The sequence below is a fragment of the Narcine bancroftii genome, chromosome 10, assembly GCF_036971445.1.
Source record: "Narcine bancroftii isolate sNarBan1 chromosome 10, sNarBan1.hap1, whole genome shotgun sequence".
NCBI lineage: Eukaryota > Metazoa > Chordata > Chondrichthyes > Torpediniformes > Narcinidae > Narcine > Narcine bancroftii.
The window spans coordinates 41,441,120-41,467,219 of record NC_091478.1 but is presented as its reverse complement, the minus strand read 5'-3'; the positions used below and the strand labels follow the sequence as shown (position 1 = coordinate 41,467,219).

The following is a 26,100-nucleotide window of genomic DNA, read 5'->3' as shown; positions in this document are numbered from 1 at the left end:
CAGAATCAAAAGTGCAATGGATACAAGTTTCTGCCATATGAAAAGTGACCCCAGGGTCTGACTGGGTAACCTATTCAGTATTAAAGATCTATACAGAGGGTAATGGTGAAACACACTGGAAAAATAGACAGGTAGACAGATATTAATGGATGCTTAGGATGCAGTCATAAGGTTATAAACTAAAAGTGAAAGTTATATGATATTATAAGCTACGAGACTGAAGCTTAAGTGGGTTTCCAAATAGATGAACATACCCAAGTATAGGTTTCAGCTGTCAATTGGTGTCATGGTGTTTATCTATTATTTCTGTGACATGTACTGTAAATGCAATTTTACCTTGCACCACTGAAGTGTTATTGTCACAGTGCCAGGATTGGAGTATTTTTCTCTATGTCAGTGTAATGCAAGATGGCATTCACCATGTTTTGTGATTACTACATTAGAAAGGAATTCCAACCGACTTTAGGAGAATTCCATTTAGATTATGAGTATATATTAAATCCATCATTCACTAAAAATTCATGTTTGAAAGTAATTGACATTAATAATCCTATCAAATAGTCACTTGCATATTGTGGTTGTAAAGAGATTCTCAACAAATGAGTTCAGTCCATTGTGTATTTTTCACTTGGGTCTGCCCAGAATGGGCAGGAAAACAAATGCCTTTGCATTTTCAAAATCTAAGTGGAACAGAAGCCAGTTTAAATTTATAGTACAGATACTGATAATAATCTGCAAAGAAACTAATTAAGGTAATTTGATAATCTAAAGGCAGCTGGAGAGACAGAATTCCAGAGCTCAAAAGTTCAAGGTTAATATTTCCAAATAGAGGAACCACAGCCAATATTACCAACTGCATTTTGTCAGTTTTACTCACTTCTGGAAGCAGGCCCAACAGAATGTGATTTTTCAGCAGAAATTACCTGCTCTGAATCAACAACCCAACCTGTCACAAGACTGATACCATGTTTATTTTAGTCCTACAAAAGCACAAGAATTTTATCAGTGCATTCTGACTGGCTTCCTCTAACAAATGCTCATCCCATCCTGTTAGTTATTGGAAAACACTTTAACAAATGAGATCATTAACAATTAACAAGACCCCTTTGTTTTTCCACTGTACACCTTTTGCTATCTCAGGACTGTGGTATTTTGACTCACACATTTGCATTCCAAAGCAGAAGGAACTATTTCATAGTGTTTGATTCTCCCCCCCCCCCTCCCCCTCCGTCCTTTCTTAACTCATCCCCAAGATCTCTATCTTCCTCCGGACTGAGATCTTGATGCAACACTTACTTTAACCCATCAATGAAAAACAGCTGAATTTCTTACCTCACTGACATACAAAGCCTATTGATTGTTTGACCAAATAGTTCTTTCTTTGAAGTTCCCTGCAACACTCTTAAATGCACAATATCAACAACAGATTTGAATGAATGATTTTGCCTACATTCCAGGTACAATGTTCAACATCTCATACATTTCTTGGAAATCCTAAAATTGTTTTGGGTCATATTTTCATTGTCTTTCTACAAATTAAGTTTCATGCATGAGTGAATATGAATTGGTTAATATGAAAGAAATTGTCATGAGGTAAATTTATATTAAATTGTCAGTAACCAAAAAAAGTTTTTAAAAAAATAATCAAATATATATTAAAATGTTCACAGTTGTTCTTGTGGTGGTGGAAGGCACTTGGCATGTCAACCAATGATAGCCATGCAATTCATTGCAGGGTTTTGCAAGGGTTTTTTTTTGTAGGGGGGGTTGAATCTCCATGCCCTGTCTATTTAAATGCCTCCAAATGCCACTTAAACAAAGCAATTGCATCTTATTCTGCCTCCTCCACCTACAGATATCAAGCAATGTGTTTAAAAAAATTACTATCTGAGATGTCTTTCAAAACTCCTCGCTCTTAAGCTTGGGCCTTCTTGTTTTTTTGACACCTCTCTCATGAGATGGGAATTACCATTATAGGGTTCTGCAGCATAGAAACATGCTCTTTGGCCCAAATTGTCCATTCTGGCGAAGCTATTCCTGTTTGCCTGTGTTCAGCCCATATCCCTGTAAACAGTTCCTATCCATATACCCATCTAAATGTCTTGGGAACGTCACAATTGTAGCCACCTCCATTATCTCCTTAATCAACTCAATCCATATAACCACATCCTCTGGGTGAAGAAGGGGTCCATCCAGTCACTTTTAAATCTTTCCCCTCTCACATTAAATCTATGGCCTCTAGTGTTATATTCCCCTATCCTGAGACAAAGATTTTGACTATTTAGGTATGCCCCTCATGACTTTATGAACCTCTGTAAAGGCCCCGCTTAAGCTCCAGGAAGCAAGTCCAGCCTATCTAGGCTCTCCATGTAATTCGAGCCTACCAGTTTCATCAAAATTCTTGAGAAGCTTTTCTACACCCTTTGCACCTTAATGAAACCTTACCTATAACTAGGTGACTGAACCTGCACACAGTGCTCCAAGTGCAGCCTCACCACCGCATTGCACAGTTGTTATGGGGGAAAGGCCAGACTGAGTGAGAAAATAGATCAACTCTCAATTAAATGGCAGGCCAGGCTTGGTGGGCTCAATAGCCTACATCTACTACTCCTATGTCTTTTGGTCTTATGATGTTCCTGCTGCCATACTCAATGCCCCAACCAATGATGGCAAACATGCCAAACATCCTTTTCACCATCCTGTCTCCCAGTGTTGCCACTTTCATGGAACTATGCACCTATAACGTCCAAGATTTCAAACATTTTCAACATTCCCAAGGCCCTACCATTCACCGTGCAAGTCCTGCCCTAGTTCATATTATATAAGAGTAGAGAGGTGTTAATGATACTCTGTGGGGCACTGGTGAGACCCCATCTAGAGTACTGTGTGCAGTTTTGGGCCCCTTATCTTAGAAAGGATGTGACGTTGTTGGAGAGGGTGCAGAGGAGATTTACTAGGATGATTCTTGGAATGCAGGGGCTGGCACATGGGGAGCGTTTGACAGCTCTTGGATTGTATTCATTGGAGTGTAGGAGAGTGGGGGGGGGGGGAAATCTCAGAGAGACATTTTGAATATTGAAAGGTTTTGATAGAGTGAATGTGGATGTTTCCCTTAATGGGTGAATCAAGGACAAGGGGTCATAGTCTTAAAATGAGAAGTTGTCCAATTAGGACAGAGAGAAGGAAGAACTGTTTTTAGTCAGCAGGTCATGGATCTGTGGAACTCACTGTCGCACAACGCAGTGGAGGCCAGATCACTGGGAATATTGAAAAACAGGAAATGGACAAGTTCCTCATTAGTAAGGGTATCAAGGGATATTGGGGAAAAAGGCTGGAAATTAGAACTAGGTGTGAGCAAAATTCAGCTTAGTATAGAGTCACGGAACAGACTCGATGGGCCAAATGGCCTGCTTCTGCTCCTTTAACTTGTGAACCTGCTAAAATGCAACGCCCCACTGTCATTTCCCTTTCCCAGTTCATCTAGATCTGACTGTGCTTAGGTACTTTGCCATGCAATAACGGTGCAACTTAAGTGTGAGGTGCCCTTGAATTGATACTCAACTTCAAGTATAAAGTTTGTAGGCTCGGACTCTGAAACTAGTCTCACAGCACCTTGTTCCGAATTCAGATTCCGTTTAAAGATGGCACTTTTTTGTTTAAATAAAAAAAAAGAGACCTTATCGTGCCAATAATTGAAATGCAGCAAAAATCCAGCCTCACAAAAATCATTCCAGCTGGTTCTTGCCTCCTATTGTTCAACATTCATTCACAAAACAATTTCTTACCAATATGAATTCAAATGTATTTTTCAGTTATTTAGTTCCAACAATACACAAAAGCTGAATGTTATTTTTGCTACTCAATTCAAGAATTTTTAAAAATCAAACCCACTATGCAAGTGTAGGTGACCCCTTTTTGCTTTACGACAAAGCCAAACTCAAGTTCGGAAGAACGACAATCTAGCAGGAGCCACACTAAGCAAATGCCATCTTCAGGGTTTAGAAATTTAAAATTCAGAAAGTCCTTGAATCCCCAATTTTGACATCTTCAATAGAACTAAGCAGACTTAATCCAGCAGTTAACGTTCCAGTCTTTTACAACATCTAGTATAGCAACCACACTGATGAGCTCAGGTTACCATTTTACAATGAGATGGAAGATACTTACCAAGCTCATCGCAGACACTCTCACTTTCAATCAGAGTTGGGTGATCGAACGTGTCCCGACAGTACAGGATGCGGGTACTTTCATTGAGAATTCCAATCCCACCCAACGCCATGACAAACTGATCAACCAACCACGAGGACGAGTGGTTCTGAATTCTCTTCAGCATGGTACGATAGCGACAGTACTGTGGGTAACTGAGGACGATGACTTTGATGTCGTCTGTGTCGTCCCCATCGTCAACATCAACATCCTCTGTGCCTGTGGAGAAAGACAGGCATTGCATGTATATGACTGAAGAGTATTCATTTTACAGAATGGGACATGTCCAACTGTCAGTTGCTTCAGCTTTTGAGTTCCTGCCTAAATTGAACACATTTGAAATCAATAAGATGTAGGATGTCAGAAATATTAAATGCATGTTTGAATTCTCACCCAATACAGCAAAAATAGCGCTATTCATTTACGATAAAAATGCCTTAAAGCTTGTTGACACCAATCTGGAAAAAAAAATGCACACAAATATAAATAATAAGCCCCTTTTCATGGGCTGGATGCTTGCTTGTTGGCTGTTTAAAAATTAACTGAAAGACTGAAAGCAAAACTCATCCATATTGATGCAGAATAAGTCTATTTAAAACCAGATTGTGAAAATTCATCTGCTATATATACTGGGAGCTAACTTACAACCCAAGCAGGAAATGGCCCAACAATGGCTAATATTATCTTGCACTAACTCAGGCTGTCAGATGCCACACCGAGGCTCATGACATAGTGTGCAGTTATTTATCACATTACCGAGTTGAAAGGGCTAAACAGTGCCCTGTAGTTACTAGTTTGCTGGACATTCTATTTCACCTAGACACACCGTCAAAATAAATAATAAGTACTGTACTACTAAAAAATAGAACTTGGGTGTTACATCAGATAATTCCTCAATAGAGGAAAAGCACTGGCCATCTGGAACTGCCATGCTCAAAAACTTTAGAGCGGTTCAATTAAAACCATTTGAGATTTTTTTTTTCCCTCCCTTGAGGTAGGGGGTCAAGGAATATGGACCAAGGATGAGCAAAAGGATCATCTGAATTGTAAAACAAACTAGAGGAGCTAAATGGCCAAGACCTGCTCCTACCATCTCGAATGCTAAGAGCATGTCAATACAGTAAAACCTCGTTTGAATGTGATAGTTGGGGTCCAAGATTTCATGCTGCGTTATAGCAGAGTTGCGGAACAGATGCATATATGTCAGAGTGCCCCAGGATAATCAAACCCAAATATTACCAGTTTTCGAAGGATCCGCTCTCTGTAACTAGCAATTTCAATGAAAGAAAGCAAGTGCATTCTTTTAATATTGGGATTCTGAATTTTAATAATTGATCTTGTAGCACTTTCTCTTACCCATTTTGATTTTGTATTTCTGCGCACTGCTGTTGTTTTCAATGAGATTCTGAGCAAATGATGTGACTTCCAGCACCAAGGCTTTATATAGTAATTCTTGATCATACTTTCAGTTAAAATTTTCACAAGTTGAGCCAAACAAAAGAACATAATTATTACGGCTCTATTTGATCAAGTGCGGTGCTAAATCGGTGAGAAGTAAATCGACTCGCGATAATGGAGGTAATTTATGCAGACTAACACCTTCAAAGAAACTAAATTCAAGCTGTAAATATACAAAATGTCTATTAAAATTAAGTATTTAATTTATAATTTCAATTGGTTCCCTTTGTCATCTTGATCAAAGAAATGGACTTTGAGGGCAAAACGCATATCAATAATCTGTCAAACTCATCCTTTTTTACCATCCATCTATCTTTCAAAATTTGCAAAGTTTGGGGTCCACAGACACCCGCGCAATAAGCAATTCCACAGATTAATGAATCACATTCTAATGAGGTTTCAGTGTATATGCAACCCAGGTTGCAAGTTCCTGGAATTATCACTGCAGTGTGACTCTGGCAGGAAAGAGCTTTAGTTCTGTGTTCAATTCAGTGCACAGGTTGCACAAGCGAAATGAATTTGTAACAGGCAGCTTGCTTTACTGCAACCAACCCAACAGAGAGCGAATGCCAACCCAATCAATTGGAGAACTTGCAGGACCTTTTGTACTGTCCAAATGGCATCAACTGCCTGTCTGGCTCGCCATTTAATGTCAGCCAGGGCACCATCTTACAAGTGATGATCAAGGCTGAAAAGATCTGTAGTTGCACAATAAACACAACTTCGCATTCTCAAAAATGGAGGTAAACAAGAAAATCTGCAGATGCTGGGGCCGAATGTAATACACAAAAATGCTGGAGAAAGCACGCAGAATACATAAGTGAAAAGCAGTCAACATTTTGGGCCGGACCCCTTCGTTGAGAATCTGGACAAAGGGCTCAGTCCCAAAACGTTGAATGCCTTTTGCTTCCCTTGTATCGTGCGTGTCCTGCTGAGTTTCTCCAACACTTTTGTGCATTGCATTCTCCCAACTGGACAAAGATAATTATTCTCCATCAGCTGTACTGAAATTAGAATACTTTTGATAACCGAATCTCGCACTGTCTGTGAGGAGTTTGTACATTCTCTCCGTGTCTGTGTGGGTTTTCTCTGGGGGTTCCAGTTTCCCCCTACTGTTAAAAAAAACATATCGGGGAGTGTTGGGGGTAAATTGAGTGACACAGATTCGTGGGCTGAAATGGCCTGTTACCATGCTGTATGTCTAAATAAATAAACTTGAATTAAGGTGTGCTGCAGTTAAGACCAGAGTAAAATAGGCCAAGTATCATATCTTTGTGCCCATACAGAATCAGTCAACATGCAGAGTACAAAAGAAATAAAATAGATCATTATGTTCCTCACCTTGTAATGAATTAGTAATACCATCATATTGTCAGTTGAGTGACAAATTAATTTCTCCCACTGTTCCAATTACTATTTTTGTTATAATGCCGCATTTAACGATACCAATTATAAAGCAAATTTAAAATAGAAAAACATTCCAAGGCACATCACACAAGCAAGAATTCACACAAAGCCACGTAGGTTGATATTAAGACACATGATTGAAAATTGCCATTTGTTCAAATAGTGAATCATCCAAAGGAGTGGGTTCACTGTAAAGTAGCAGAATAAATATTCTTACCATTCAATAGTGACCATCAAGGCTTTAAATAAGTGCTGGAATCCAATACACTGAGATTTTGAATTAAACTCCAGGATTGGCAATTTTAAAACCAATGTAGCTAAAGTCAGAGACACAGAATCATACGGCCCAACTCTTCCATACTGACCATTGCAGAGTTGTCACAGTAACATGACACTCATCCATTGAGGACATCTTTGGCTTGGCTTCGCGGATGAAGATTTATGGAGGGGGTACATGTCCACGTCAGCTGCAGGCTCGTTTGTGGCTGACAAGTCCGATGCGGGACAGGCAGACACGGTTGCAGCGGTTGCAGGGGAAAATTGGTTGGTTGGGGTTGGGTGTTGGGTTTTTCCTCCTTTGTCTTTTGTCAGTGAGGTGGGCTCTGCGGTCTTCTTCAAAGGAGGTTGCTGCCCGCCGAACTGTGAGGCACCAAGATGTACGGTTTGAGGCGATATCAGCCCACTGGCGATGGTCAATGTGGCAGGCACCAAGAGATTTCTTTAGGCAGTCCTTGTACCTCTTCTTTGGTGCACCTCTGTCACGGTGGCCAGTGGAGAGCTCGCCATATAACACGATCTTGGGAAGGCGATGGTCCTCCATTCTGGAGACGTGACCCACCCTGCGCAGTTGGATCTTCAGCAGTGTGGACTCGATGCTGTCGGCCTCTGCCATCTCGAGTACTTCGATGTTAGGGATGAAGTCGCTCCGATGAATGTTGAGGATGGAGCGGAGACAACGCTGGTGGAAGCGTTCTAGGAGCTGTAGGTGATGCCGGTAGAGGACCCATGATTCGGAGCCGAACAGGAGTGTGGGTATGACAACGGCTCTGTATACGCTTATCTTTGTGAGGTTTTTCAGTTGGTTGTTTCTCCAGACTCTGTTGTGTAGTCTTCCAAAGGCGCTATTTGCCTTGGCGAGTCTGTTGTCTATCTCGTTGTCGATCCTTGCATCTGATGAAATGGTGCAGCCGAGATAGGTAAACTGGTTGACCGTTTTGAGTTTTGTGTGCCCGATGGAGATGTGGGGGGGCTGGTAGTCATGGTGGGGAGCTGGCTGATGGAGGACCTCAGTTTTCTTCAGGCTGACTTCCAGGCCAAACATTTTGGCAGTTTCCGCAAAACAGGACGTCAAGTGCTGAAGAGCTGGCTCTGAATGGGCAACTAAAGCGGCATCGTCTGCAAAGAGTAGTTCACGGACAAGTTCGCGGACATCTACACAAGCAAGACTGCCTCAAAAAGGCAGCCAACATCATAAAGGACTCCCATCACCTTGTCACCACCTCATCGCAACCCTTCCTTCAGGCAGAAGGGTCAGAGGCCTGATGACCAGCAGCGCTAGGTTCAAGAACAGGCACTTTCCAAACAGCAGTCAGGATCTTGAGCCTTCCCTTCTTGCACTAATTGTAATCTGCTCCAACACCACAAGAGGACTATGCACCAGAATCACACCAGTTTTCACCTTGCATGATGGAAAATGTGCATACTTATCGATTCTCCATATTGTGTTATTATTATCTTGTTTATCAATGTAGTAGTTTATGAAATTTTCTGTGCAACTTCAGCAAGTAGAAATTTTGGTGCATATGTACATTGTACAATCTAAACTAATTAACATCTTTCAGACACCTTGCATCTGTTGGTGAAGCTGCTTCCTTTTCATCGACTACAGAACTGTGCCATTCCTAAGAGGCCAATCAATATCCATGAAGTGGAGAGCATTTGTCAACTTTTTTTTCCTATCAATTTTGAAACCAGTTTCATTGCAGGGATAGAGTCCAACCTAATTCAACCATAAGGCCACAAACCACCCCAGAAGAGGACATGAAGTAACTGGCTCTTCAGGACGTCAAAGTGCTCTGCAGTCTAAGAAATACTTCCGAAGACGTAACCATCATTGTAGTGTAAAAAATGCAACAGGGAAGTCCCCAAAGAGCAACAACAAAGGCAACTTGATGACCTGCTTTATTTAATGAAAGATTGATATGATCCTGAATATTTGAGAGAACCCCACCCCCGTCTTTTTCTAAATTGCAAAAATATTTCAGTCAAACTACGTGTACAGTTAAAAAAATTGATATACAGCAAAACCCCTGTTATCTGGAGTTGAAGCAGCCTCAAGAAACCAGCAACAAAAATCATGGAAAATAAATAGGTTTTAAAAAAAATACATAAGTTTAAAATTGCTGTCAGTTTGCCAATCTCACAGCATGCAATCTCATGCAACCAGAAATTTCACTGACCTGGCAGCCACCAATCCCCATAGGTGCCAGATACCAGAGGTTTTACTGTACATCCTTTCCTACATTAATTGTGGTAACATTTCAGTACACTTACTTATAATGAGCCAATATCAGTCACGTTTCCTTGCACTCCCCTGCTACTCCTGCAAATATAATGACAGGATCCCCCTTTTCACAAGGACTAATCTTACTCAGAACATTGGAGGATCCACTCAGCTCCGTACTGAATTATTGGCTTGGATTTTATGCTAAATCTGACACAACCTGGATTACAGAACTGTGTTGCACTTGGGAAGAGGAAGAGAGTTTTTTTTGCTGCTTAAGTTTGAAATTTCAGACTGAAAATCAAGGTGGAGTGAGGTGCATTAAGCATAATTTGTAGGAACCCTTGGGAATTTTTTGAAATTTATTTGAATAAATGGGACTAAAATTCTTCCAGTCCCACTCCCTGGACTTTTTGTACAGATGTGGTTCAAGAAAAACCCAGATTACAACCACCAAATTCTGCAAGGCAGTACATTAACTATAGGCTTCAAACTTATCGCATCACCAGGTGTTATGATAATGAGCCAGATAAGATATCAAAAATATTGAAAGAGTGCAGAGAAAATATACATTGCTAGGACTTGGGATATTTGATAGAGGTATACAAAATAATGCAAGGTGCAGATAGATGTAATGCAAACAGGCTTTGTCCACTGAGGTTAGGTGAGATATGATCAAGAGAACATGGGTTAGGGTGGGGGTGTCAAAGGTTTGAGGGGGACATTCAGGGGGAACTTCTTCACCCAGAATGTCCTGAGGGTGTGGAACGAGGTATCAGCAGATGGTGTGGATATGAATTTGATTTCTACATTTAAGAGGAGATTGGACAGGTACATGGATGGGAGGCAGGGAATGGAAGGCTATGGTCTGGGAGGAGACCAATGGGACCAGGCGGAATAAATAGTTTGCCATAAACTGGATTGGCTGAAGGGCACGTTACTGTGCTGTAGTGTTCCATAGAACACTAAAAAAGACACTTGGCAGCTCATCAACACAGTATGGCACTTAATTCTTACAAAAATGTTAATTTTGCTTCCTTTCATCAAACCATTTCCCTGCAAATCAACCACAAACATTAAGTAAATCAGATGTCTTGCTAGATTGAGCTTTATGAAGTATTCAGTCTTAGTCATTGCCAGTTATCAATTTACCAACAGCAAGCCATAAAAGAAAACATTATTTAAACAACGTCAACTCTAACCTGAGCTTGCTTCTGTGATGCACACTGAGGATAGTAGCATGCTCTGGGAACGACAGAGCAGCAACACCCTGCTTCACAGTCTCTCCACTCTTGACCCTCCTGTCCACATTGGGCGTAGAAGGGCCAGCTATTTTGTTATCAACGTTCATTAAAGTCCAAAGCCAATTTCAGCCACATCAAATTTACTGGTACAATAACAAGAATTGGATTCAAGTAGACTCATCGTTCAAGATGATCTTCCACTGAAATCAGAAACAAATAATGTGTGTCAAAGTTCATATGACCAGAAGTAAATAATGTATTCTTTACCAGCTAGGCAAGGATTAATTCCAGCTGGCCTAATGACAATTCCATCCTGAATTCTGTGCACTCAAACTTTTTTTTTAAAAAGAACTGATCAATTAAAATAAATAAATATTTCAGACAAACACTTCTAGATTTAAACTGTCACAGATCCTACCTGCTAACTGACTCCACTGTTTAGAAAAGGTGGTAGGGAGAATCCTAGGAATTGTAGACCAGTGAGCTTTACATTAGTGGTGGGGCAAACTATTGAAGAGGATTCTTAAAGACAGGATTTATAAGCATTTTGAGAAGTGCACGGTAGTCTTCTCTGGACATAGTCAGCATGGCTTTGTGAGGGGGAGGTCGTGTCCCACAAGCCTAATTAACTATTTTTGAAGGGGTAACAAAAGAAATTGATGAACACAGGGCAGAAGACGTGGTGTAAATGGATTTTAATAGGGGATTTGAAAAGGTACCCCATGGGAGACTCGTTCAGAAAACCGTTGAGTCATGGGGTCCGTGGAACCTTGGCCACGTGGATACAGAATTGGCTTGCTTGCAGAAAGCAGGGTAGCAATAGTGGATAGAAACTCTTAAGGTTGGAGGTCAGGGTCTAGTGGAGTTCTGCAGGATCTGTTCAGCGACCCTTGCTATTTGCGATTTTTTTAATATGTGACCTGGCCAAAGATGTAGAGGGATGGATCAGTAAGTTGTGGATTGTGTGAAAGGTTGTTGTAGTTTACAAGAGGATATAGACAGGATGCAGAGTTGGGCAGAAAACAGGCAGATGGAATTCAATCTGGACAAGTGTGAGGTGATGCATTTTGGAAGTTCAAACTTGAAGGCAGAGTAAGTACATGGTTAATGGTAGAATAGTTAACACTGGAAACCAGAAGGACCTTGGAGTCCAAATCCACCAAGGTTGCTGTGCAGGTTGACAGGCATAGTTTAAAAGGCCTATGGTATGCTGGGCTTGATTAGTCGGGGGATTGAATTCCAGAATCATGAGGTAATGTTGCAGCTCTATAAATCTCTGGTGAGACCACCTTGGAATATTGTGTTCAGTTCTGGCCACCTCATTATAGGAAGGATATGGGTGCAGAGGAGATTTACCAGGATGTTGCATGGATTGGAAAATACATCTTAGGAGGCAAGGTTAGCAGAGGTGGGATTTTTCTCTTTTGAGCACAAAAGGATGAGAGGTGACTTAATAGAGATCAACATGATTAGGAGAGGCATAAATAAGTTAGACAGCCAGCTCCTTTTCTCCCCAGGGCATGAGGAAACACCAGAGGACACATGTTCAAAGTGAACGGAGGGAAGTTTAGGGGAAACATCAAGGGTAAGTGTTTTTTAAAAAAAACAAAGTTGTGGATTCCTGAAATGCAATGCCGGGGGAGGTGTGGAGGCTGTAACAATAGGAGCAATTCAGAGACTCTTAGACCAATGACACCACAGTTGTCGGCAGAATCACAAATGGCAATGAGCAAGTGTATACGAAGGAGACAGATCAGCTCATTGAGTGGTGTCACGACAACAACCTTGTGCTCAACGTCAACAAAACCAAGGAGATGATTGTAGACCAGGAGGAAGTCAGGGGAACCTGACCTAGTTCTCACTGAGGGCTCAGTAGTATAGGGGGTCAAGAACTTCAATTTCCTGGGTGTCAACATCTGAGGATCTGTCTTAGAGCCTCCATGTTGATGCAATCATGAAGAAGGCTCGGCAGTGGCTATACTTTGTGAGGTGTCTGAGGAGATTTGGTATGTCTCCAAAGACACTCGAAAACTTCTACAGGTGTACCATGGAGAGCATTCTGGCTAGTTGCATCACTGCCTGGTATGGAAGTGCCAACTCTTAGGACCAGAATAAACTCCAGAGGGTTGTAAACTCGGCCTGTGACATCACAGGTACCAGATCTCACTCCATCGAGGACATCTATATGAGATGGTGTCTTTAAAATAAGCAGCTTCTATTCTCAAAGACCCCCACCATCCAGGCCATGCCCTTTTTACTCTGCTGCTATCAGGAAAAAGGTACAGGAGCCTAAAGACAAGTGCTCAATTGCACAAGGACAGCTTCTTCCCCGCTGCCATCAGATTCCTGAATAAAAGACTCTGCCTTACTTTTGATGCACTATTATTTTTATATTTATTGTTGTAAAATGGTTATAATATGAATGTTTGCTTTAAGATGCTGCTGCCAAACACAGAATTTTGTGACTTGTTCAGGACAATAAATCCTGAAAACCACATGTACGAAAGAAAAACAGAGGGTTAGAGGTAGGGAGGGTGTATTTTGTTTTCGGTCACACACACACAGGAAATCAGATTCTCAGAAATACTCATTTATCCGAAACTTTTTCCAGAGCCAAACTGACCACACAGGTTGAAAAATTCACCCGACATGAAATGAGAACAACAATTGTCCTCATTTCCAGGTAACTCTCTCCCCTCTCTCTTTCCATTTCCTTTTTGCCTTCCCCTATCGACTTTTCTCTCCGACTCTCCCTCTCAAACTGTATGCCACCGTCTCCCACCCGCAAGTGGTCGGAAGAACCCCTTGTCTTGGAGTCATCAAGGAGAGTGGCCTCCCAGACAGCAGCAGGGACCTCGGTGGGGAGATGTCGGTGATCGACAATGGCCAGCATTTTATTTTGGTGAGAATTAAACATTATTTTAATGCTTAAAAAGCCGTCCCTTGTTGTTTGTTGTTGTTTAAACACTTGTTAATGATTTTCTGTTGCTACTGGGCTGTTTTAAAAAAAATAATCAGTTCTCCGAAGAAACGGTTTATCCAAAATAGGCCCAGTCCTGACCATTTTGGATAATCGGAGTTGTACTTTCTATATTATATGCATTATACACAGTATATAGGTTAGCACAACATTGTGGGCCACAGTATATGAACTGTTCTGTAATGTTCTAATGTCTCACATCTTCTAACAATACCCTCTTAATTTCATAGGCATTTTTACTACAGGTTCAGAAAGATTCTGCTTGCAGTGCAAGTACACAAGCAACATCTTCCACTAACTGAAGTTAGTTCAATGCTTAGAGGTTTATTTCGCACCAATTTAAATAGTTGAAAGAGTGTGATGCCAAAATAATGAGTACTTGTTTTGTGGTTCATAAATACGAGAAGCGTCAGAACTTTCCTGGCCAGCAATAATCTAATCTCAAGCAGCCTTGACATTCTTCCATGTGGTATTCCTTCAGGAGAACCTATAGAAGGTTTTCTTTCGGATAACACCCCTTTAAACCTTTTCCATGTTCTGTGCTGATATGGCTACAAGTAAACCCCAACTATCTAGTACAGAAGGTTGACACTCTTCCAGTTGGAGAAAAACTCTTTCCATTGTGGTAATTTGGCTGAATTTATTACCCCTCACTAACTGCCTAAATGATCTCAGCTGACATAGTATATCACATTCATCTATTTTGTAGTGTTGCACACATGTGATACTGCTTTATATCATGTGGGAACCCCTTCTAGAAATTAGGTCCTCCAGCACTGCCTTGCTCAGTGCTACACACAGGAGAAATCAAGGTTTCCCAAAGTAAATAAAAATCAGTAATAATAATTTTTGTGTCCAGTCCCACCACAGGGCAAACTCATTTGAGGTGTTTTCAGCCACAGTTGTACCTGCATGGAGGCACTGTTTGCCAGTACCATTGGTTGGAGTTTGAATGGCTTCTTCTGAAATGCACCCATCATCCATCACTCTCAATACCACAAGTGAATGAAGCATTCTTTGTGCTGCTATGGCCCAAGTCCCGTGCAAGGATCAGGACTTAAAGTAGTCTCATTAATTTACTCACAGGCTCTCCTTTGGAACTATTGCTGCATCCCCAACCCCCATCCCGAAGGTGGTGGCCTTTGCCAAATCCCCCCTGCCCTAGTCCACTCTCCCTCTTTCCACACCCTACCCATAACCATCAGTTTTCACCACCCCCAACAATAAAAATCTGGGTCCCAATCGCCCAGCCTTCTATTCATAGCTCCAAATCACATCCTCCTGTATGCAATACAAGATCTCCTGCCACATACTGATCACAAGCAAGGCTTTGATACTCAAGATGACGGGAGGACCCAGGCCCACATATGAATGCAGGCTCCACCAATCACCATCAAACCCTCAACCTGATCCTCTATAGATGCATGACCCTTAATCTTCCTTCACCCCCACCAATTCCATTGGCCTCCTTAGGATCTATCACTCCTGATCCTCCCCAAAGGGCTTTTCTGCTTTACAGCAAACCCACTCAAATAAATTGGATCATAAAAAAAGCAAACTCAAAAGTGCAGACAGATCCTCAGCTGAGTTTAGTGGCGAGTCCACGAGCATCTGCCCTGCCATTCATCGACAAGTCCCATTCTGATGCACAGAGGTGCAGAAAACAAGCCAGAGGCAAGATGACCGGAGACAAGGCCACCCATTTTCTACAGAAATGCTGGCAAGAGGCAAATATGGAGATTTTCAGGTCTCTGAAATATGGTCTGAGGGGTATCTAGGTCACCACTTCCTCAAAAATGGGATTAGAGTTGCAATACTGCATCATGAAAAATACAGCTAGTTACACACAAATCTCATTTCATTCAACACTCATTACCACAACATCTGCACATTCACCTGAACTTGAAACATTCACTTGTATTGGGAAGTGCAATTTTCATTCAATGCAATTTGCGCACACCAGGGGTGAAATTGACCTGTTTCTATAATAGGAATGTAACAACCGTTAACGTCAAGCCAAGCAAATATATTAGCTGATGTTTCTGGTGTAAATCAACAGGAGGCACATTGCCATTTAATGTAACTGCAAGTGTCAAATGTATTCTATATAAGCTCCATTTCAGGTCATAAAACAAAAATGGACCATTCAGCCCCTTTGTATCTATGCTAATTCTTTGAGAGATCAATCCATGAACTTTCACTTCCTTCCTCTTTCCCTGTAGTCCTGTAAAATTTTCCCTTTGAAAAAAAATCAATGAGCGTTTGAAATGCACAAGTAAATCTGCTTACACCTTTTTCATGAATCATAATTCTCTTCCCATCTTTGTTTTTTTTTTGTCAGTCATTATTTTAAATCCTTCTCTTCTGGTTATTAACCCTTCAGATATTGAAAACAATTCCCTTGCTTCAGATCTGTCAAAATAACTCAGTTTTAAATACCCACCGTTAAATCACCGATTTATGTTCATAAATATTTAAAAGCAACTATTGCAGTTGCCTAGCATCTTTATAAGAGCACAATTCCATGGGAGAAAATTACCAGAACCAGTAATTCACCTTTGTATATTTCAGGAATGTTAAATAAAGATTTTTTTTTTAAAAAAAGGGTTGTTTAGTTCAAACAACTGACACCCAATGATAAAGCAATCACACCATTCAATTACATTGGGAGCAATGTTGGGAAATGTAATACAATGATAATATAGAAATCAATGTTTTATTTTGATAAATGGCATCAACTCCAATCACATTCATTCTTCTACTACTCAAGATAATATCTCAAAATCTCTTCATTATCCTTTACCCATGGAAGTGGAGTTGTTCAAGGGAAGGAACAATCTATACGTCTAAAAGTTAGCAATTTAATGAAATGGCCTAGACTCCAAGAACAAGCCAGTTATATATTTTTTGAAATGGTCACACCTAAGCAAGATGCTGCCTCAACATCATAAAGGACCCCATCAGAGTGGTAACAACCTCTTCTCACTGCTCTCTTCAGGTAGAGGGGACAGAAGGCTGAAGCCCAAAGCCTCCAAGTTCTTTTCTTTTTTATTTTATATTAACATTGAAATTTCACATCCAAAAATACAGAGCACATTTAAAAGACAAAAAAATACGTTAAACTTAAATCATATCATTTCATCCAAGGTACTCCACATTTTAAATCAAATAGATTACATTTTATTGATATTTTATTATTTAAAAAAATTTAAACCCACTATTAAGAAAAAAAGGCAAAATTCTTATCAGTGATAAATTACCTCATTAGTCAACACTTCTAGCTTTGTAGCAAATTAAAGATTATTAAAGTAATTCAAAAAGGGTCTCCACAGTGTTTGAAATTTGAATTCATCTCAGAAATTGAGCATCTAATCTTCTAAGTTTAAGCATGACATCATGTAGCCATTGAGCATGAATAGGTGGGGTAACATCCCTCCATCTGAGCAGAACGGTCCACCTCGCCATAAGAGAAATAAAAGCTAATACATGCAGCTCAGATGTCATTAAAGTTATGTCACTCCCTCCAACAATACCAAATAAAGCAGTTAAGGGATTAGGTTTAAAATTAACTTTAAAAAGTGCAGAGAACGCTTGAAATACTTTGTTCCAATATTTCTCAAGACTCTAACACATCCAGAACACTCCATTGCTGCATTTGCCTTCAAGTTCAACATTTATTTTTTCCCCTAACAACCATCAGGCTCTTGAACCTCCCGCTGCTACCCGAACGCTGAATTACACTGGGAATTACACTGGGATCACCGAAAGACCTGACTGCACCATTGAAATGTCACTAATTTTCTCTTACTAACAACTGTGAATATTTATTTATCTTTTTATATTTATAACTCTTTTTCTATCTTGACATATTGTGATCATTTAATTTATACCATTGCAGCTGGCATATTTTGCAATGCTGTGTGGTTGCACCAAGAAAGAATTTCATACTAACAAACATGACATTGAATTCTCATTATCAATGTCAATGGGATGCCTTAATTGGACAGTCAACAAGGGTGTGTTGGGGACATGGTTCATGATGCTCACTGAACCCAAGGACATTCTATGAAATGCAGCAATCCACCATCTTGGGGTGGGTGAGTTATGGTTCCAAGTGAGTATCCAGCGCAAGTTAAAAATTACCCTCCACTGGAAAAGAACCAATATCTTCTAACCAAGGAGAGACTGGTTGCCAACGTTGCACTGGAAACTTTGGTGCAAAGGATGCAAAAGAAAAAAAAGGTGCTTTGTATTTATAAGATGCCATAAGGTCCTCTGCATAAATAGTCCAACCACAATCTTGCACATAGTTTGGAACCCATCCGATCCAGCGTGGAAGTGGTTTGAGCATCCAGCCACAATGGGCCAAAGTTCCAGCTGCCATGGTAGCAACAACTGAAGATGGATCTCAGACCCCAACCACCATGGCTCTGGTGTTTGCTGGGTGTCACAGCAGTCCAGCAGCTAATCACAGTCCTTTCTCAGGTTAAGCAGCCAGCACCTTGTACTCACATGGAGATGAGGAGGCTTGGATAGAATGTATCCAGTTTGGTCTGTAAATCAGTTTCAGCATCTGCCATTGAAATTTTGCATCCTACTGCAGTGAGCATAAGGACAGGCATTGGAACAAGGAGGAGAGCTTCCAAAGAATGCAGGGGATGATTATTTGATGCGTGTTCTATTTGATGATTTTCTTCATTGGATAAGTTTGGTTTGTAATACTAATTGATCAATGGAATGCAATATTATGAAATCTGAAACAGAAAGAAACTAGGACAGCTTCCCTTGCTCTTCCAGCTAATTGCCAGGAAAAGTCATGTTGCATTCAGAAAACCACTTGTGAATGAATGAAACATGCTCAAAAGGGAGAACTTTGGTGAAGAAGCCACTGCAAACATTGGGGGCATGTCTAGCGGCAGCTAGAAGTTGCCAATATAATGACAATGGAGAACATTGCTCCCTTAAGGCACTCTGGAAGGATAGGTAGACCAGAAATGCAGCCCAATACCCCCAACCCCAATATCCTGCTTAGCAATCTTCAGCCAAGTTCTCCAGCCTCCAAGTTGGGTGTTCACCAACATGGGAGCTCACATTCTATCTGTTCTGCTGGGATTAGAGTCTATCTTGGCAGTCTTCCCATCCTCACTTTGGATTTTCAAAGCCTGTGGGTTTTAATTAAGAGATAATTCCCAGTAGGTTTCATGTGGAGAAGAAAAGTGAATACTAGGAATCTCCATCAGCAACTCCAGGACAGACAAGACATTCTCCAAGTTCATTTTCAAATTAATTTCCCCAAGCATCTTCCAAAGATCATTGATGGAATAAGAAAGGGCCAGATCAGAATAGTAAATGGCTTCTAATACACTGTTAGGAAATAAATTTAATGCATTTAGAAAATGGCTAAATCAGCTCTGATAACAATCAAACATTTGCAGAAGAAAATATTAGTTCAAAATGCAATCTTTCAAAGGTTTATGAAGGGAAATCGGTGATTATTGATAATCCACCAAAATATTTAAAAGTTGCAAACAGATCAAGAAACATGGGAAACAACATTAGCTGTTTTTAAAACAAGCAATACCACAAAACTTACAAAAATGTTTGAAAGCAATATAAATCAGCTGACTAATTCATTCCAGTTTATTTTTTCTACTTAGAAAACAACCAAAGGCTAATTTCAATCTGCCCCTAAAACTACACTGAAATGCTTGAAATTTTTTAAAACTTTCAGATGCTGAAATTCTGAAATGAAAATAAGTAAATGTTGGTCAGAAATGTTAATTTTGATGCAAAATGTTATTGCTGCTTCCATTTCCACAGACAAACCTGATCCATTGAAATGCCTGGTAGGTTTTAAGAAAATCAGTAACAATGAAAGAACCACAAAGGATTGGGTAATTGCACAAAAAAATAAATTTCTTGTTCTTTAAAAGGTTTTCCTTTTCCAAGATTTATGTCGTAAAGTTTCCTTTACTATATGTGGCCTCCATTTACATCTGCATGAATGCATTCATCTCTCATTAGTATACAACAGAGTTGTAAAATGTTCATAAATTAAGGCATCAGATTAAATATTTTTCTAATTGACACATCAATTTAATAAAACTTTAGAAAATTAATTATGTAGTCACAAAATATTGATACAGTACTTTTAATCTTGCTAATTCTGAATACATTTTTTTAAGTGATCAAATGTAGCTCCAAATTATCAAAGGAATGCATTGGATTTTCAGATGTTGGATGTTAGAGCTGTTAGCTCTGTATCAAAGAGAAAAAGAAAAGGACACCACTTCTTGGTGGGGGGGGGGGGGGGGGGGTAGTGGGAATCCAATTTACATTCAATGGCTCGCCAGTAAACTGCAAGATAAAACCCAAAACCGAGAGTTGCCCTGCACTGGGAAACCATTGGGCAGAACTTGCCTTTAATCGCAAAGACACCTGTGCCCACAGCCTCCTAAAGGCGGGATGCTCCAAATCACCGACTGGAATGGTGAAATGAGATACAGTGCAGAATCCAGGCAGTTACCATTGTGATATTAGGGAACAAATACAGAATACACCGTATTCGCTTTCCTTGTTTACTAGGCAAAATTCACGCTCAAGAATCTACAAGTCATGTCGATCAAGCAGGTTTTGTTAAGAATAGATATTCTGCTGATAATATTGTAAAATTGATTTATTTGATTAATGTTTCTCAGGAGCAACCTAACCAAGCTATGATAGTTTCTTTAGATGCTAAGAAGGCTTTTGATAGAGTGGAATGGGTTTTTTTTTGTTTAAGGAATCTTCAAGTCAGGCGTATTATACATGTACAACACAATGAAACAGCATTCTCTGGTCCTCAGTGCAAACACACAACCAGACAAATAATACAAATATTATATCTATAAAAATAAATAAATATCATTTTGTTCAAACAAGAGTCTCAGATATTTAGGGTGAGCATTTCCTTTGGTCATTCAGCATTCTCAGTACCCGTGGGAAGAAGTTGTTCCTCAGCCTGGTGATGCTGGCTCTAATACTCTTGCACCTCTTCCCTGACGGGAGCGGCTGAAAGATGCTGAGTGCAGAGTGGAAGGGCTCCACAATGATTTTGCATGCTGTCTTCAGACAATAATCCCAGATCATGTCAATTATTTGGGAGGGGGATATGATGGTGGGGTTAAGAGAGACCCCAGTGATCCTCTCTGCTATTCTTATAGTCCTGTGGATTTCTCTGCGAGGTGGTAGCCTTGCTCACTTTAGTATTCTCAGGAAATGCAGTCATTGTTGCACCTTCCTGACAAGTGAGGAGGATCCAGAGCTACATCTGCTCCTCTGTGATATTTAGCTCGCTAATATTAACCCTAAACCACTTGCCCCGCCCCCCCACCCAAAACCAAACTTCAGATGCTGCAAGTCTACAGTGTAACACCTACTCTTCAATTGGTCGTCTACTCCAAGTGCAAAGCTCATCGAGTTCATGGACTAGATCACGACCAGAGAGCTGATGCAGTTTCCTGTTAGGTGCAGTTCCTACACTGAAATGCAACTGAAGCAATTTACACAAATTACTGACATAATGGGTGGGCAAAGAGATCATTGATTTGAGGGGTCACTTCCACGCTGTGGGCTGACATACAGTATTAGGAAAATGGAGAAGGAAATGGACTGGGGTGGGGGGGGGGGGTGTCCATTCAATGGAATGACCTTGACATTAAACGAACTTTTCTTGCTCCATAGATGTTGCTAACCAATGAAATTTTCCAACATGATCTTGTTTTTATTTCAAATTTCCAGTATCTACTCTACTGGATTTATATTGGATATGGTCTTTAGTGATTGCCAAGGTATTACAATTCAACATAATTTCATGCGTTTCTTCCTCCATCTTATTTTCTTTATCTTGTCACTTTCTGGCAATGATGCAGCCGTTAAATCCTCAATATATGGAGCTGTTGTAAAGCCTGAAATGTCTGATTTCCAAGTAGTCCAATCTTACAGCAACTGCCTGGGAGCACACAATGCTGGGAGCATACAATGCTGGGAGCAATCAATGTGCAGAGTACACAATGTATAAGGACTGGCTTGCGCTCAGACATATTCCAAGAGCCCATGGCTCAAAGCAAAGCTTGTGTAAGAAATTCATCTTCATGGTGCAAAGTTCAGATTTATTGTCAGAGTACATACATGACATTGCATATAACCCCGAGATTCTTTTGCATGTAGAATTACTACTTATTGGTAAAGCAAAAAAAACCACTAATACACATGTAAACAAATAGAAATGTAAACAAATTGATTATTGCTTTTTTTTCCCTCTGATGCACAAAGTGCAAAAGTGAGAGTCCTTAAATGAGTCTCTGATTGAGTTTGTTGTTGAGTTTGATGGTGGAGGGGGAGCAGCTATTCCTCAACCTGGTGGTGTGAGTCTTGAGGCACCTCTTTCCTGATGGCAGCAGTGAAACAAAGAGTGTGCTGGGTGGTATGGGACCTTAATGATTGCTTGCTGCTCTCTGGTGGCAGTGTTCCCTGTAGTTACTCTTGATGGTGTGAAGGCTGAGTCCACTACATTTTGCGGATCTTGACGCTTGCGGGTATTGGTGACCCCATACCAAACTGTGATGCAGCCAGTCAGCTCACTTCCCATCTCACATCTGTAGAGATTTTCCAGGGTTTCTGGTGTCATACCAAACATCCACAAACTCCTGAGGAAGTAGAGACGTTGATGTGCTTTCTTCACGATGCCATTAGTGTGTTGGGTCCAGGAAAGGTCCACCAAGATAGTGACTCCCAAGAACATAAATTTGCTCACCCTCTCCACCTCTGATCCCCGGACCATATACATCTGATTTTCCCTTCTTGAAGTCAACAATCAGCATTGAGTGCAAAGTTATTGTTGGTGCACCATTCAGCCACGCTTTCAATCTCCCTTCTGCCTGCAGACTCCTTGCCCTTTTTTAATGCAACCCACTACCGTAGTATCGTCAGTGAATTTGTTGATAGTGTTGTTGACATACCAAACCGCACAGTCGTAGGTGTAAAATGAGTAGAGCAGGGGGCTAAGAACATAGTCATGTGGTGCTCCGGTACTGATGGAAATTGTGGAGATGTTCTTACCAATCATCACTGATTGTAGTAATGCTAGTAATGAACACAGTTTTTTTAAGGCTCTGGAATATAATTGTTTTCATTACTTGAAGTCATTGAAAATGAATATTGTAATGGGGCATCGCTTCAATATTACTCATTTTGCACTAACATCAGGGATTGATGTCTCCAGTGGAAGTAACTAATCAAACTGGGGACCCCTTTTAGCCATCAAAATGCCAACTCAGGAATATCTCCAAGACTAATTCATTCACCGCTCACCAGGATTTTTACAGTGGGTCATGCGAGGAACTCCTGTCCTCACTCCAAGACAGACTTGGAACAATTAGAACAAATCACATCTCTCTAATTGTTAAAACATAAATCAAGTGTGAGAACACAACACAGCCCTTAACAGAAAATTTAATCCCTCGGTCTCAGAATTTTTCTTTAATGTAATCTGCACTTCATCTCAGCATCTAATAGCATAGAAAATTTATAATGAAGATTGATCTCCAGAGGAGTCACCTTAAAAACGTACCCCAATATCGACATTGACAGACTCGGATCCAACTGCCATTCACAGTCCTTACTCTAAATCTAGTCAGCGTGTTGAATCTTCAGCTGCAGCAAGGGAAGGCAGGAGAGGACAGCAGATTGACCATACACGAATAAATGGTTATAGTTCCCACCTGGTGCCTGTCCAACACCACTAAGTGAGCCACTCCCATTTCAATTTACACCAGGTAACATTCAGATATACAGCCATTCAAAGCACTGTGTGAATCAAAATACCACACCAGACATCTTATCAAAAAAGCAGGAACATGACTGCAAAACAACAGATTAGAAAAGATAAAACTAATAAAAATCTTTTGAGGCTGATTTCATTTGTACCATGAGTCATATTAATAAACCACATTGTTGTTTCAGTCACAGAAACAGGACAGACAATAAAACTATTCATTTCCTTAAAGGTCACCCTGGGAGAAGTGCATATTGTTTCATAACCTATCAGCTTGGCTATTATTCAGCACACGAAATAAAATATTATATCAAGTACTTCGAGAAATCCTGATGTGCTCTTGACAGCAACCAGGAAAGAACAAATTGTTAAGAGAATGCTGAAGACAATTAATCTCTTGCTTGTTTTACTTAATTTTCAAATCTGTTTACACTTTTCCAACTACAAATGCATTTTTCATGCCTCAGCTCACAATTTACATCGTAGTCATATTGCTGGCAACATGCCAGATTCCAGTCATGAGGAAACTAACTGCATATGAACTGATTCAGTGTTTCATAATAGATAAAGGAACATGTAAATTTTCAGTATGTCAGCAAATGCAAAAAGAAATCCATAGCACACACACTCTATACAAAGCAGTTTGGAAAATAATGGATCTGAAATGTAGGTAAAGGAAAAAAAAAAGGAAATAATTTCCAACAACAAGCACAAGACTCTGTTCTACCTCAGAAAGGAGGCTAATGGAGGAGAATTTGTCACTGGCATCAACAGCAATGGAAAACAAGCCAGAGCAGAAAGTTAACATAGGGGATTGTCTGGGAAATACGCACAATACATTCGGAGATAATAATTGGGAATGACGCAATAACGATTAAGACTATGGGTAAAAGGCTGGAGAAAAGCCGATTTTGAAAAGTGGAGGCTGGAAAGCTCAATTATTATTATGGCAAACAATGAATAGACCAGCAGGGTGTGATGGAAGCAGGAAAGCCAAGTCCTTCAACAGTCAGTCCTGGGACAATCCTCGCAATTTGTATTCATGATTCCAACTGGAATCCCAATCGACACCAAATTGGGGGAAAGGTCAAAGCTGCAGGAAGCTCCAACCAATTAGATATTTTAAAAAAGATGCAGATTGCCTTTATAATTGTCAAGCAAATTTCAAGTTTTTGGAAAGAAAAATAAGATAGTATATTTTTGGGGAGAAATGAGAAAGTTATGAAATAGGATCACTTTCAAGGGAATTACTGTCACCAAAATGTAGCGAACAGAGTTTTTTTTAAAAAAAGATCCCAATCATCATTTCAACATGAAAATCTCCAAACGCTGTGATTGTAGTGGACACAAAAAGGCTGGAGAAACTCAGCAAGTCGTTCAGTGCTCTTTATGTAGCAAAGATAAAGATACATTAACCGGTGTTAAGGCACTACAGAGAAGAGGCGTAAAATCTCGTGATATGGTGAGCCCTTCATTAAAGGGGGGAGCAATAAAAGCAGTCAGGCTCCTGAATAAAATGGCTCGGGGGAGGGGGGAGGAAGAGGGACGGGGGAGCACAGGTCATGGGTGGACAGACTGGGAGGCCACATGAGGGGGAAAAAAAGCTGAGCAGTGATAGCTCTTTAAATTGAGAGGGTGGGGGGGGTATGGGGAGTTCGGGTGGAGATGGAGGGTTAGGGATGTCAGAGGGTGAATGTGGCAGGTAGGGGATATCAGCAGGGGGGGGGGGAAGGTAGAAGATAGGGGACCAGAGAAGAGTTAGGGTGTGATGAGAGGGTCTGAGGGCGAGGGGAGGTTGCAAGAAAGAAAGAGCACAGATTGATTGGGGGGAGGGCAAGTTGGGGTGGAGATAAGAGGGTCTGAGGGCTGAGACAGTGGGAATATTTCCCCGACCACAAGTGTTTTGTGCTGAACTGTGGAAGAGAAGCAATATACTGGGGATGTGATTAGCCCACAAAAGGTGTGCTATGCTTAATTTCAGTTTCTATATCATGAAAAAAATAGACACTGAAAAGGCAACAAATATGACAGATGATAGCAGTAGCACCAGGTTGCACAGGTCAGTACAAGGCATTAAGCTGCAAGAAGACAGAGGGATGACCACTTAATGCCTCTAAAATTATACCTGTAATTCTAAAACATATTTTATTGACTCAGGTTGCCCTAAAGCATCTTGCAGCCAACAAGGTACTTTTGAAGTGTTGTAACACAGAAAATTATGTAAGGAGTTTGTATGTTCTCCCTGCGTCTGTGTGGGTTTCCTTTGGGGGCTCCAATTTCCTCTCTCAATTCAAAATGCACCAGGGGTTATAAGTCAATTGGGTGGCACGGGCTCGTGGGCCAGAAGAGCCTGTTACCCTGCTGTAGGTCTAAACTAAATCAAAATAGACTTGCAGGGAAAAGCAGAGGCCAATTCTGAATAATCACCAAAATATCAGATTGGATTTGGGCTTAAAAAAGTCTTTAAACCAGAAAGTGATGATAAAGT

At 40.5% G+C, this 26,100-nt stretch overlaps 1 protein-coding gene across 9 annotated transcripts in view; it reads right to left on the bottom strand.

Annotated features, from left to right (window-relative positions):
- The window catches only part of arid5b (AT-rich interaction domain 5B), a 137,355-nt gene that overhangs the window by 89,455 nt on the left and 21,800 nt on the right, over positions 1-26,100 (bottom strand). For 4 of the 9 annotated variants that reach the window (XM_069900744.1, XM_069900745.1, XM_069900748.1 and 1 more), the window contains one exon: positions 4,168-4,425. The exons of 3 other annotated variants lie outside the window; for them this stretch is intronic. In XM_069900744.1, coding sequence (XP_069756845.1) covers positions 4,168-4,425 — 258 coding nt within the window. Of the gene's footprint in view, positions 1-4,167; positions 4,426-10,776; positions 10,864-26,100 lie in introns of those variants that run through there. 2 more of the 9 variants (XM_069900749.1, XM_069900750.1) reach the window with 2 other exon arrangements.